This window comes from Diabrotica undecimpunctata, chromosome 2, assembly GCF_040954645.1.
Source record: "Diabrotica undecimpunctata isolate CICGRU chromosome 2, icDiaUnde3, whole genome shotgun sequence".
NCBI classification, from domain to species: domain Eukaryota; kingdom Metazoa; phylum Arthropoda; class Insecta; order Coleoptera; family Chrysomelidae; genus Diabrotica; species Diabrotica undecimpunctata.
In genome coordinates this window covers 13,325,491-13,340,856 of record NC_092804.1, presented here as the reverse complement: position 1 = coordinate 13,340,856, position 15,366 = coordinate 13,325,491, and the positions used below count along the sequence as shown (strand labels likewise).

The following is a 15,366-nucleotide window of genomic DNA, read 5'->3' as shown; positions in this document are numbered from 1 at the left end:
TTAAAAATGAATTTACGTTCATTTAGCTTTATTATTTTTTGATTAATACATCTATAAATATTATTACACAAAATTGATAATTCCGCTAACAGAACAGTATAAATCCTAAACTAAATTTCAACTTAAGTGTGTACACGACAAGTTTAATGTGTAAAGAGTTCAAGAAAACAGGGAACTAAAAATATCGATATAACTTTGTGGGATGGGTGATTTTTTTATTTAATTGATGGCACAATTCATCATCCCATCCCACACAACATAAACTGTCAGCCTATCATAGTATGTTACATAGATTAACAGCAATTCCTATGTCAAAATACAATTTTGAGACAGAATTAAATATCATTAAGCAAATAGCAGTAAACAATGGATACAACGAACAGACAATTAATAAAATGTTAAATCAAAAATTACACAAGAAAGCCCTGAACTTAGTATTTCCACCACCAGAGAAAAAACCCAGTACCTTCTGCTCGATTACATATACAGGCAAAATATCAACAAAAATAGCCAAACACATAAAAAAGAAAGGAATAACACCAGCTTTCAGAACAAATAACAACCTAGGCAAATATATTAAAAACAACAAGAGCCAACATAAAAAACACTTACACAGTGGTGTGTACAAACTTAAATGTGGCGACTGCCCAAAAACTTACATTGGTCAAACAGGTAGAAATTTTAATAAACGAATAGCAGAACATAAAAGGGCTTTCAATAATAGAAAAACAGATTCTACATACGCACTTCACCTTCTAGATCATAATCATTCTTTTAATGACGAATTTAAAATTCTTCATGCCAAAAACAGATCACTTGAGAAAGGCAATTAGCCGAAACAGCTGTAGTGATAAGAATTTAAAATAAATTTTGTGGAAGTTTTGAAAACAAAATTTTCAGTGTTTTATTGTTACATTTTTTTATTTCTTTCTCAATTATAGAGTGAGCGGTATCACCTTCATTTTGAGTATGGCCGCAGATCAAGAATTTGTCTGTAATAGCTTTTATTTTCAACGTTTTTACTGCGTACAAGAACATTGAAATGATTTGTCATTATTAATTTCGGAACAATCTACTATATAAGCTTTCTTCTTAAAATATTTGAACATTCATGAGCATATTTCATTGGAGCTACGATGTCCTTTACCCTTTTGCAAAAAAAGACATTCTATCGATCATTAACAACTTCGCAAATGGTTAAATTATAAGAGTTTATTTTGGATTTATAATAAAATATTGACAAATTTTTTTCCTTTAGGGCACGGCTTAAAAGTCAAATGTTGCCAAGATAAAATTTTCACCAACACATTTCTTATCCTGATCTTTAGATTCATGACGAACCCTTTTTTTATTCCTGATGCTTCTCGTATTTTTCCTTTGTGTTTAATACTTATGGTGCATTGTTTGGAGAGCAAAATTAAATACTAAATTTATTAAAAATGCGTGAATTCATCATAAGATTTGCGGCTGGATGTTTTTTTTTCAGTAACACAGTAAGTCAGTAAAACTTTTACCACAATCTATGTATTCTCTACAAGTATTGGGCACGAAGGTGATGGCTTTCCATACGTGGGATCGAGTTGATAATAATAAGACCAAATAGAAATTAATACGTTTACTTATTTTTGTTTATTTTATACTTTATACATCAACATATCGCATAATCGAATAATTTATAATTACATAATGTTTTCTTTATAAGCAAACAAACATTTAGTAGCTTGGAAAGCTGTTTCCTGAGGACTTTCTTTTAGTACTAAACATTTTGCTTTAATTTCTGTCCTTAATACTGGGTCTGCAATTCTCTTGTGCAATTCAGATTCCACTACACCTATGTTTATTTCACCGTTTTCTTTAAAGAATCCATAAGCTGTAACAAATTTATCACTTTTTAGATTTAAATTAAACTTAATTAATTACAATTATAGAAAGGTGAAATTAGAAATAATTGGATAAATAAATAAAAGATAATGATAATAAAAGACAAGATAGCGCAGTGACAGGGAATAAACAAATTTACATTTAATAAATTAAATTTGTACAAATTTAAAAAAATACAAAAATAAACAATAAAAATGACAAAATATATAGATTTATGGCAGAAAAAAAATGTAGGGAGAACATTGAAATTCAATATTTTAATCGATGACTTGCGTTCAGAAAATAAAAAGATAGATTATAAAATATAGTATTAAAACAAGTATATAGAATAGAATAGAATAGAATAGAATAGAATAGAATATTCTTTATTAATCCCATCAGATCACATTGTGCTATAGGACAAGTCATATAGTACATAAAGCATGATCAACAAGTTATATAGGACAATTATATAAAACAAAATCAATAAAATATAGATTAATATAAAAAAAAGATATGCGATATAGAGCGTCTCTGAACCCGTCGGTCCTCATTCCCTGTAGTCTTTTATCCTTAAGTCAAAATAATCATTTAGATTGTAAACGCATAATTGGATCAAGCATGCTTTTAATTTATTTTTGAATTTTTGAATATTATTTTCATTTCTTATATTAAGTGGCAAACAATTGTAAAATTTAGATGCTGCAAAATCAGGGCTAGTTTCAGAGAGAGTTGTAGAGTGTTTACACACGCTTATCAACCTCCCGTGTCTTGTCGGGTAATTATGAAAGTCAGAGCTGAGGGTAAAATTTTGAAATTTAGTTTTGACGTGAATAATACACTTATAAATATATAAAGCATGAAAAGTCAACAGTCTGTGTTCAATAAAATATTTACGACATGATTGTCTATTATCAATATTGAATATCAATCTAAGAATTTTCTTTTGAGTTATAAAAACTCTAGAAGAGTTTCTAGAGTTTCCCCACAAGACAACATTATAGGCCATATATGAATAAACCAATGCATAATACACACTTATCAATTGATTGGTGTTAAATAGGGTTTTCAACTGAAGGATCGCATAGTAACCCTTATTCATTGTTTTGCAGACTTTAGTGACATTTTCATCCCATGTCATATTACTTTCTAGAATGCTACCAAGAAATAGTATTGTATCACTAAAGGGTATTTCCTCAGAACTAACTGTGATTTTACAACCAAGATTAAAAACAGATGACTTCTTATTATCGACTTTTACTAGGAATTTACGATGTTGTAAGTATGACCTTAACCAGTTCAAGAAATGACCCCGAAAACCAAGGGCTTCTAATTTATGCAGTATAATTTCAATGTCAATAGAGTCAAAAGCCTTAGTTAAGTCAAAAAAGAGTGCACCCACATACCTTTTTCGATCCAAAGCAGCGTGGATATAATTAAATAATGAAATAGAAGCACTCTCTGTAGATTTATTAGGAAGAAACCCATGCTGGCATTTATTTAAGATATCATATTTATTCAGAAAATTTAACATTTTGCTGTAAATACACTTTTCGATAATCTTAGAGAGTATACTTGTTACAGTGATTGGCCTGTAATTATCAACCAAACATGGATCTCCCTTTTTGAAAATTGGACTAACTACTCCCGTTTTAAGATCACTTGGAAACTTGCCATCCTTGACAGATAGGTTGATGATGTGAGACAGAAATGGGGATTTGATCAATACCTACTGAGCTGGTATAGTTTAAGGAAGATATAGCATTCTCAATATCAAATGGTGAGACCTCAGAAAAAAAGAATGTGTTGTTAATGGTCATAGTTGTGAAATCGTTAAAGGTATAGTTATTGAAATGTTTTAATAATGTGCGTTTGACTGATGTACAGAAATACTCACCAAATTTGTTTGCTATCTGTTCTGGATCTATCAATAATTTATTATTGTCAGTAACGCTCCACTCAAAATTGTTTTTATTTTTACCAGTTTGACGATTCACAGTTTTCCATATCTCCTTCCTTCTTTTATTATTATTTTGATTATGTAGATAACTTTGATATGAGGCTTTCTTTATATCCTTTACCTTACGGATAAAGTTGGCCTTTTGTATATTATAGTTATACATTAAATCTGGATTACCACTAACATTTGCTAGCCAAAATAAATCCTTCAGCTTTTTACTAAGCTGAAGAATTTCAGTATTGATCCATTTTCTGTTGGTATTTAATCGTTTATACATTACAATAAAATTAATCTGATTAAGAACCAAGATAGTTAATGGGGAACTAATGCGGAAAAAAAACACAATTTTAAGGTAAAAAAAACGCATTAATTATATACCCGACAAATAAGTTATCAGTTTTTATCTATGTATAGTTAACACCGTAATTTAATAGATATTTAAAATAAAAACATTAAGATACATGAGGGTACACTTGAAGCCATTGTCAATGAAGACAAAAACACCAAGCACAGGGAAGCAAATGCATTTCACCATAACCATGAGATAGGGCCAGAAAACATGGGTGAATAATCACGAACCAGCATTGATAGATCAAACCCTTTATTTTCTATTACTAAATTATAAATAACAAGATTAGTAAATATCAACAGGATTAGATTATGCTGTATTTATTACGTCTTGTCTTGTTTTATATTAAAAATCAATCTTGTATAAAAATAAAATGATATCTCAATTATTTTATTTTTAAACGGCAGAAAAGTAGAAAGTTAAAAAGCATAATAATAGGAATAATAATAGAATACCTTTGGTCATGCAGTATACGTGTTCTTTAAAGGCAGGATCTTCTGGGAAATTTCCTGTCATTGCTTGATTGACCATTTCTTGAGTAGCTCCCGAGATAGGTAAGCATTTTTCGTGTAGTTGACGCACCATATCCTTGTCAGCATCTGAGACGCTCTAAAAATATTTAAATGATTTTTCTGTTATTTATACTTATCGTTTAATTGGAAAACTAGCAAAACTCTCAAGCTTTCATACAAACAGCAACAAGGGGCATCCTGTTGTGTTTAAAATAGAGTTAACATAAATATTCGATATAACATATTAAAATCTCGCATACGACCATAACCTAGTTATTACGGTAAGATTAAAGCAGTAATTGTAACGTAAATATAATCAGGACACTAGAACCTACTGCAAAAAGGAGTGGTAAAAATTAATGAAGAGAAAACAAAATACATGGTAGTGAAAATGTGCAGGGTGGTATCTGGCGGGAAAAAAATAGTAAATGGATGTAAAAACATAAAAATATGCAGTAGCACATCGACCCATGCAACGAAGACTAATAACTCAAAAAACGTTATATTTGACTTACTATTATGGTATTATTATCTTATTTAAGTTTTATTTGATAGAGAAATGTGGTAAATCAGGTATGCAACCAGTAAAACTTTCTATGCGTATAGTTTACTGACCCACACCCCTGCAGGCGAAAAATATAGTAAGTTAAGTTACTGTAGTATTTATTGCAAAAAACCAGCTTAACGTATTACAAGTTTGACTTAAAATAGTTTTCAGTACATAATTTTTAGGTTATGTCTGTTACATATGACATAAATTTTAATTATTTTGGTATTTAATAAATATAACACGAATAATTCAATAACTGCTCTATACCAATTAAGCACAATGAATTAAGTGGCTGAAAAACGTAAAATAATTAGCAAAAACGCATATATTAACAAGTTTTAAGAATATAGGGATATAGCGACGAAATGGAAGATCCAGAAATTATTATCTGCCTGCCGTGGAAGAAAAATATATAGAATAGATAGGAGGGACGTTCTAAAATTTAGGTAAACCTTAACCTTAAGTAATAAATTTTTATAATTTTCTAAAAAAAAATTTTTCAATTTTCAACACTCAATTTTCGAAATTCACAACTTATATTCGATTTCACAATGATACGCCAGTGACTATGTCAATCAGGGAAGAAATGTTCCTACATACAACTCCATTTATATATATTGTTCTGAAGGTATTTTCTTGTGGTGTCTTAAAGTAACTACTATTTTCATCGGAATAAGCTAAAATTGAAGTTTAAAATAAGTTTACGTTTTAATTTCCACTTTGGAAATCGTTCTCAAAATACAAACATTAATAAATTAAACAAATTTTGTTTTTTGTTACTTGGTGAAAAAGTCCTCCAATAATTTAATTTTATTTGACTTGTTTATATTGACAATTTAGACATTCAGTTGCGTTCCTGGGACGACTGTATTGTAAGATAGTTTATTCAATTATTATATTAATTGGTTGTCTTTTAAAGATGAATCACATGCTATGATTTTTTCTGACGGATATCATAAAGTTAAAGTTGAATGAGATAAAGAAACCTACAAGTTATGGATTGGAAAGATAGAAGTAAATGACGATCGAGAATTACAGAATGTCGAACATTATAAAGAGATTCTACTTTAGCTCTTAGTTCACTCAAGCAATAATTGGTTTAATTATATTTTAGATTGTTTAAGCCATATGTGTGCGCTAATAATAAATGACAAAGAGATTTACATGTATCCATGAATACTATGTTATTGCATAAATTAAATCTTTTTAATTTTAAATATCTTAAAATCATTAGCGCATGATCAATGGGAAGCAGACTAAGATACGTTGCTGAGAATTTACCGATCTTTAATTCGTTTAAAAATGGATTATGGTAGTATACTATATTACATGGCAACTCCCAACTCCCAACTAAATTGCCTCAATGTCATTTAGAACAACGCTCATCGAATATGTCTTAGTGCCTTTACATCTGGTCCCACAGAAAGTATTCAAGTGGAGGCTAACGAACCACCTATCAATATTCGCGTCAGCGACTTATTTTGTCCTACTTTGTCAAAGCATCAGCTAACCCAAATAATCCAGTCAACGGGTGAATCAACACTACCAAACTAATAACAGTAAATCAACCCAGAGCAGTAAAACCAGCTTCGCAATTTCTTACAAAACTAATAGGTAATATAGATTTACAAAGTACTACTTCAATATTATCCTCTAATACTCTATCATGGACAATAACGTAGTCCACTATAAACACCAGTGTTTTAACATATAACAAAAAAGAAACTCCTAGTTGCGTCCTAATGTCATCCTTCCTGGAACTTATCTAAACCAAACAGTATGACTTAATCATTACACAAACGTTTCGAAAGTTGAAGATCAGGTTGGTTCTTCTGTCACTACAACCAAAGTAATTATAGCTACCTACCATCTTCCACTTCACTGTAGCATCTACACAGCCGAACTATATGCTATCATGAAAGCACTTAATTGTTAAATCAACAAAAGCAAAAACATCGCTACCTGCACTGACTTATTATCGTTCATCCTATCCATCAACAATATTTTCAACCAAAACCCATTAATCCAAAGTATCCACAAGGCATGCCACCAATTAAAAGATGGGATCGTATCGGTTAGCATTATTTGAACTCCGTCACACGTGGATATTGCAGGAAATGAAAATGCAGATCAAGCAGCTAAAGAAGCAGCACATTCTAATGTACCTATAGAAAGTATTCAACTTGGAGTCGGTTTGCAACATACAGTCAAACAAATGCATGTTACAGCCTGGCAAAATATCCGGGATAGAACGAGCTCCAAACTTCATAATATCCTTTTTTATTTAAGACTTTCATAACGACTGTTCTTTATGTTCAAGAAAATAAAAGTTATTTGTAATACTATATGTAATATCTATTCTATTCCAGCCGTTTAAAGAGATTGTTCAAATGTATTGAGTTAACTATAATTTAATTTATTATTATTAATTCATAATATCCAACCAAGAATTCCCTCCTTAAAACTACAAGCACTTTCTAGAAGAGACAAAGTTGTTATAAGAAGATTAAGAATTGGACATTGCCGTCTTACACATGGGTACCTAATGAGACAGGGCGATCTTCCTTGCTACCCTTGGTAATACTCGTGTCACCGTTAAGCACATATTAGTTGAGTATCAGCTGTATACCAAGACAATAACAATATAAACTGGATAAAGACATAACCGCCACTCTTAGTTATAATAGTAACCTAAACAATAACATAATGTTTCTTAAAGACTGTCAGATATACTGCGCCATTTAGATATTGTTTTTTTACCATTTTGCTTACATTGTAATCTTATTTTAATATACTGTAATCCTTACTATTGTAACCGTGTCAATGGCCTTTGTTGCTGAGACACGGTTATTTAAATAAAAAATCTTTAATTTTAATAATTTCTTTATTATTTCGCTGAAACTCTGTAGAATAATCACCTGCACATAGTATAAATTATTCTTCACTATTAATTCTAATAGAATAACAAAATAGACTCAAAATTTATCTAAATAGGTTTTAAATTGATGATGTTTTTATGGAAAATATTTGTCATTTGCTTATTGCTATTATATCTTACCTCTATTCCTTTTAGTAATGCAACAGCTAAAAAAAAAATAACACAACATGTATTCATTTTGTTGATTGTTACAAAGGACGACACTGAATACAACTGCTTATTTCTTATTTAAATCAGTTTATATACACAAAAATTTTTGACATAATTACATGGTTCTGCTAATAATATGGAATTAACAATTCTTCTCGGAAATGGATGGTATTCCTTCATCGTAACATTGTCATCATTGTTAAAACCTACTAGTTATTTCTTGCAATATATGATTTGCATACTAATTGATAATTGGTAAACTTTACTTTAAAGTTTATTACAACAAAATTAAACAAATCACAAATTTACTGATATTTTTTCTGTCGTAAGCAAAAGTGGATTCACGTATATATTAAAATATATTGCTCTACCTGCTGAACTCGTGAGGAAAAATGTAGACAGAGTCATTTAATCAAATAAAAGGCAGATATCGAGCACAGTTTATATTAAATCTTGCCCAAGTACTTTCCTTGCGTACCCAAGAGTTAAAAGAAATAAAAAAAACAATGTACAATCAAAGTACAATGAAAATATCAAAGTGAGACTACTGCGCAAGATAACTGAAGAAGCAAAGATAGAAAAGGTAATGATCAATTAGTGAACAGATAAAAAATATATCTGAAAATGAGTTTAAATTTATACAACCAGATAAATAATAGCTCAAATAGATCAATTGTTCTTGAAATAGCGTATCGAATGATCCTGAAAGTACCATGTTACAAGTTGCACTTTTTCTTGGACGGTATACAACGTTATAGGCATTTTATTAATTATTTGTTTATTCTTTTAGAACTTCGTTTGAAATTTTTAATGTCATTGTGACAATTACGACAATTCGTACCTACTGAGAAATGAATGGTGGAAACGTGTAACATGTCACAGCGATTGCCATTGTGTTGTATGGTCAATAAAACAATATCGTAATCTGTAAAGATACTACGGGTATATAGGACAGGAAATTAAGCATTTTGGCTTGGAATTTTTTCGACAAGCATGGATTTACTTGAAAATTTCACAGACGGTAGGGATTAGCCCAAGGATCATTTTCTATATCATGCCGTTTTACGCTAAAATCTCGGGTATAGATTTTTCATTACTTTTTAACCATGAAAATCGATATAAAAAGTAATTCTAAAAAAATGTATTTTACGTTTTTTTCGTAAAATTAAAGCTTTTTGAGTTATTCGCAGTTGAAAGTAACAGTTTATGACGAAAAAGTCGACTTTTTTATAGGGGTTTTTGAGAATAACTCGAAAAATATGCATTTAATAAAAAAACTGTACATACTAAAATTGTATCTTTTAGAAACACAAACAAAATCCTGTTTTTATATTTTTTCTACGAGCAATACAAACCGAGATACGGCATGTTAAAGATTAACTTTTTTCGTCCAATGCATAATTTGAAATATTCAAAGCCAAATAACGGGAAAACTTTGCATTTTTCGGGAAAAACCAACATAATCTTTTTTAAGTATATAATTAGACCTTTAAAAATAAACAAGTTTCTATCATAAAAATTGATTCGACTTTTAAACAAAATAAGGTCTTTACCTACTTTCTTCTATGAAAAAATCATTGAAAACAACCCCCTAATTAAAATTGATCTTCGTTTTTTTGTAATTCTTTGTATATATGTATTATCAATACATCCAAGAATTTTGATCTATTTAAAAGGCCTAGTTTTAGAATAATTGGAGTTTAAAAATAAATTGATATTTTTTTGAGTTGATTTTCTTCAAAATATCTCAGAAAATACGGGAGATACGAAAAACATTTAAAATACAGTACTAAATCGTAGCTTTTTGAATATTCAAAATTTTTCGGTGCATGGATTTTCTTTACAGTGAATATTTAGCGATGAATAGCTGTTCAAAACCTCTATTTACGAGCAAACACCCCCTAATTCGAGTCCTTTAAACACACACCCCACTTAAAAACTCAGGAATCTTACGGAATTTAATTTACATAGTCTTATAGCTCTTTGAAAATCCTACAAATATATTAAAAAAAAAACTTTTTATCGCCAAAAATGAAGGAGCTACGTTTCTAAAACTTTTTTTTTTTTGAAAAATTCGAATAGCCCGCTTGTGAGTATAATAGGGCATTTTCAATGTATATAGTACCACAGAACCGGTTTATACGTTACAATATGTTCCACTTTCTCCATTCAAATCAAAAGACAGAAAAGAAGAAATATCTGCTCATGTGCCTGCCTGTGTGAGTGTGTAAATGTTTTTGTACGTAATTCCACTTTTTTAATTTATAGATCTATTAAATTACTTATAAAAATTACAATGCTGTTATGGGTAGTTTTTAATGGAAATATTATGATATTATATCCTAAAGCATAAAACAATCATTATTTAACTAATAAGAACCAAATGTTGACCATACTAAAGTTTAAAATGTTATTTTGTAATTTTTTACAATTAGCTGTATTGTTCACCCTTAAAAACCCAAAAGCGTACAACGGCTCAATATAGAAATTGAACTAGAGGGTGAAATGAGCCTAATCCCAAATTTTTGTACAAATGGATGCTGGACGAAAAAGTTGCGAGGTTTTGCCATTTTTTCAGCTTCATTTTCTGGCCTAATATAGCAAAAGATATTGTTGAAGATGTTGTATATACAATTTATGTAGTCCGTCTAGAAAGTATCCGGAATTTTATATTTTTCCTAATTTTAATAGATTTCCTTTTTGTAACATTCTAAGACAAAAGTAATGCATCAAGTAGGTTGTGCCGATAGTAGGTTATGGACAAAATCGCAAGACAACACCATCTGTTAAATATTGTTGTTTGTAAACAGACTTAAGATTTGTGAAATAATGTCGCAAGTAGAAAAAAGAAAAGTGGTGGAATATTTGTGTAGAAAGGGTGTCCGAAACGTTAAAAAAATAGTTCAATTGACTAAACTCCGAAAAAGTGCAGTGTATGAGACAATAAAGAAGATAACAAATGGCATAGATATGAGACATATACCAGTTAGGCCGCGTAAGGTTAGGTAGACCGCATAAGATTCGCGGAAACAATTTAAATGCTTTAGTGGCTTTAGGACAAAAAATACGCGCATATTGTTTCGAAAATTAGCGAACAGATTTGGAAATCAACGAAGAATAAAAGTGTGACCAGAAACTGTCCGCATGTCAATGAAAAAGCAAGGCTACATATCAAAGAATCCAAAAAAATCCCCAAAATGACACCTCTGCAAAGGCAACGAAGAATTTTTGTCAACGTTTTCGAGAAGATAATTTTAATAATGTCTTTATATATAATGAAAGTTGTTTCCAGCTTGGTGCAAATCATCTAAAAGTCCTATCAAGAAAAAATGTTACCGTTCAACTTTCCAAATTTTCCAATAAAATAATGGTTTGGGGAGCAATATCTCAGCGTGCTGCTACACCTCTCTGTATAGTTAATGGTACTGCTGATAGTGCGAAATATTGTGACATCCCAAATGGTTTTCTTCTTGAAACGGCTCATGTTTTATATCTAGAGGGGCGGCGTTTTCAGCACGATAATGCAAGATGCCATAGTTCTGCTAATACTCAAGCTTGGATGCAAGAACACGAATTGGCAACAATTCCGTGGCCAGCAGCATCCTCAGATCTTAGCCCCATTGAAAATATATGGTGACTGATGAAGATTAAAGTGGAACGAGCAGCGCCACGAGATAAAGAAGGCCTGATTCGGTCAGTTTTACAGGCCTGGAACACCAATTCCGAAAATTATGGCCTTGACCTAATTTCAGGTGTATCTGGACGTTTAGTTAATTGTTTAGATTTAAATGGAAGTTGTATAAATAAATGAGATGAATTATTTGTTGAAATTTTATATTTCAAGTAATAGAAATAAAGACCGTAAAATTATACACCCATGGACAAAAATATGGAATATTTTGGAATTTTCTAATTTTTGTTTCTTCAAAAAAAATTCTTGTAGATCAAGTCGTTTATTGTAAAATAGAGTTTCTTTTAACAATGTTTAATGAAAAATTTCATTTTCTATTTTCAATTTCTATTTTAAGTTTTTATGCGGGGAAAATTGCGAAAAAAATAAATGTTTAATATTAGGTAAATAAGGTTATTTTACTCTAAACTTAAATGATAATCTAAAATGGATAAACAAGTCGTTTTACCTGAAAGAAGTGCATGATCAGTAACGAGTATTCCCCCTCTAGCTCTTATTAGTGCTTGCATTTTTCTCAGCATGCTTGCAACTAAATTTTGGCCGATCCAATCTTTTAATTTGGACCTCATCAAGATAATTACTCACTATGGCGGCGGCATGTGGTCGAGCATTATCGTGCATTAACATGAATCTTTTATATCCAATGTAACCAACATATGACAAAACATGATCTTTCAGGATGTTTAACGTAAGAATCACCAGTCATCCGTCGAATCACTTCCACAAGTGAGGTACGTACCTCCCAACTAATACCTTCCCAAATAATTATGCCATCAACTCCACAACTAACGGTCTGGGCGAGACTGCAGCTGGCGAATCGTTCTCCAACTCTTTTGTAGACGTAGTTTTGACCATCTGGCTTCCATAATAGGATTCTGGTCTAATCAGTGAAAAGGACGTTTTTCCAGTTGTCGATATTCCACTAAATATGTGTTCTTGCAAATTCCAAACGACGAGCTTTATGATTTTGGAAAAGACGTGAAATTTTTTCGGGCGTCTGGGCTTTAAGTTTGCTTATTTTGATTTTCGTCTAACTGTTTGTGAACTCACATTAACTTGTCCAACATTTAATAGCTCATTTCTGAGGTGCATCGATGTCAATGAACGATTTCGTGTAGAATTAAGAACCAAAAAAAACGGTTCATCAATTTCGGTTGTGCAGCTTCGGCGTCCTTGACCAGGCCTTCGTACAAAATTTCCTTTTTCGTGGTACCTTTTTAAAGTATTCGAAACTATAGATTTAGTTCTGCTGAGACGTCATGCGATACCTTTTTGTGCATAACCTTCCTCGTACAAAATTACAATATGTGCTACTTGGGCTTCATCGCAGTGTCGAATTGGTGGCATACTTGTTTTAAACTTAGTTAAATCAAAACAATATTTAATTAAACTTAATAAATTAAACTAAAAATAACCGAGTTAGTATGATTTTTCCTTTACGCGAAGAAGGTTTTTTTTTATAAAATGTACGAATGACACTAACCACTGAATAAACGTCAAAATAAACGTCAAAATATTTCAAAAACAGTTGAGTACCCAGCCTACTATATAAGTATTATTAGTAATATAAAATTATTTTGAAATAATAGTGACTACAAAAAAAATTGGAAAATTCCAAAATATTCGATATTTTTGTCCATGAGTGTAAATTGTGCTTTCTTTTTTCCGTATATTTTCTAGACGGACTATAGTTATACCTTATGCACACATTTTACAAATTGTAAAAACTAAATATGTGATAGAATGAAAAAAAGTAGATATCTGTCAACAAAGGCATAGGGCTCTCTATTATCGGACGTTTGTTAATTGAGTTGCTAGACTTACATTTTATATTCTACCATATTTTTACGCGAAATTTAGTGAAACGTGTGTGATTATTCATGTGCGATGTTCATGTCAGTTACAAAAGTTAGAAAACCGTAAACAATTTTGTATTGATTCACTGCAAGTCATAATTTGTAATAAATTTTCTATATTCATTCAACAAAGCAAACGACAACGAAGGGTCGTTACTTTTCTCATTTATGCAAGTGACAACAATTTGTAACAACACAACAATGTTTTCTTATTCTTCTTATCTTCTTCTTTTTATATAGACATGACTTTGTCTGTTTTTCAATTTGCCTTCAGTAAGTTGTCGTTCTATTGTTTACGTGGCCTTCCTACTGATTGTATTCCTAATAATAACCTCTTTCTTTTTTTCCTTATCACTTTATAAACTTTTTTATTTTTAAAATATTATCTACACTCTACACTGTCCATGTCTCTCCTATTTTTGTTAGATGTATTTTTAGTTGAGTTTTACAGGAACCAGAAGAAGAGAACTCATGCCTAACCAAAAAGGAAGCAAAACAGTACCCTACCTTTGATCTCTTTGTCCCTGCTCCTATGTTTATATAACCTTCATCGCAAGCTATGATGCGATAAAAGTTACATAAATATAGGAGCTCATCACCGAAGCGAGAAAACTGTTCTGTTTCTTATCTGTCTTCTGTTCTTAGATCTGTCACTTGATATTGAGAAGTAGGCCGATTGACACCTCAGTGCCATTTGAGGTTCTCATATTATTGGAGAACAAGATACTGGTACATCGAGAGTGAAGCGGTAGGTAGATTGAGACCCTGAACTCGAACGAAACCATATCCCTTTTGATAATGGATCCAAAAGGGTGCTGAAACGTCGAGATTTAAATTTCCAACGCGGTCCTTCCCGAGAACTTAGTAAATAATATATATATACATATATATATATATATATATATATATATATATATATATATATATATATAGATGTGTGTGTGTGTGTAAAGACTTATACATAGAATAATACGACCAGATAGGAACTAACACTTTTACTTATTTTTGTTTATTTTAAATTTTATACATAAACATATCGGATAGTCAAATAATTCATAATTACAGTTTATCTTTATAAGCAAACATACATTTAGCAGTTTGGAAAGCAGTTTCCTGGGGAGTTTCTTTCATTAATAAACATTTTGCTTTAATTTCTTCCCTAAGTACTGGGTCTGCAATTCTCTTGTGCAACTCAGCTTCCACTACAATTTTATTTACTTCACCATTTTCATTAAAGAATCCAAAACCTGTAACAAATTTATCAAATTTTAATTATAGACACGTGAAATTAGAAATAAAAAGAGACACGATTATGATAAAGCATGACAAGAGAGTGATAATAAAAAAACTTAAAACATAAAAATAAACAGCAAAAATGATAAACATAATGTAGTGAATGTACTGTATCGTTATTATGAGACGGTGGACAGACGTTGATGAACAACTATGAAACAGCACTGATTGACCAAACTCTTCATTTTCTTTTACTAAATTTTAAAA

The 15,366-nt window shown here is 30.7% G+C and overlaps 2 protein-coding genes across 4 annotated transcripts in view; one reads left to right on the top strand and one right to left on the bottom strand.

Moving 5' to 3' along the window:
* Positions 1-15,366, top strand: part of LOC140433617 (cell adhesion molecule Dscam1-like) — a 757,823-nt gene that overhangs the window by 533,418 nt on the left and 209,039 nt on the right. The gene's annotated exons all lie outside the window — the stretch shown is intronic.
* LOC140434207 (B2 protein-like) overlaps positions 1,601-15,366 on the bottom strand; it is a 34,980-nt gene continuing 21,214 nt past the window's right edge. Inside the window, exons 2-4 of one of the 3 annotated variants that reach the window (XM_072522295.1) lie at positions 8,290-8,355; positions 4,625-4,778; positions 1,601-1,870 (exon numbers count right to left, since the gene is read on the bottom strand). In XM_072522295.1, the coding sequence (XP_072378396.1) occupies positions 1,680-1,870; positions 4,625-4,778; positions 8,290-8,346 (402 nt within the window). In that variant the 5' untranslated portion in view covers positions 8,347-8,355 and the 3' untranslated portion in view covers positions 1,601-1,679. Of the gene's footprint in view, positions 1,871-4,624; positions 4,779-8,289; positions 8,356-14,846; positions 15,114-15,366 lie in introns of those variants that run through there. The other 2 variants (XM_072522296.1, XM_072522297.1) reach the window with 2 other exon arrangements.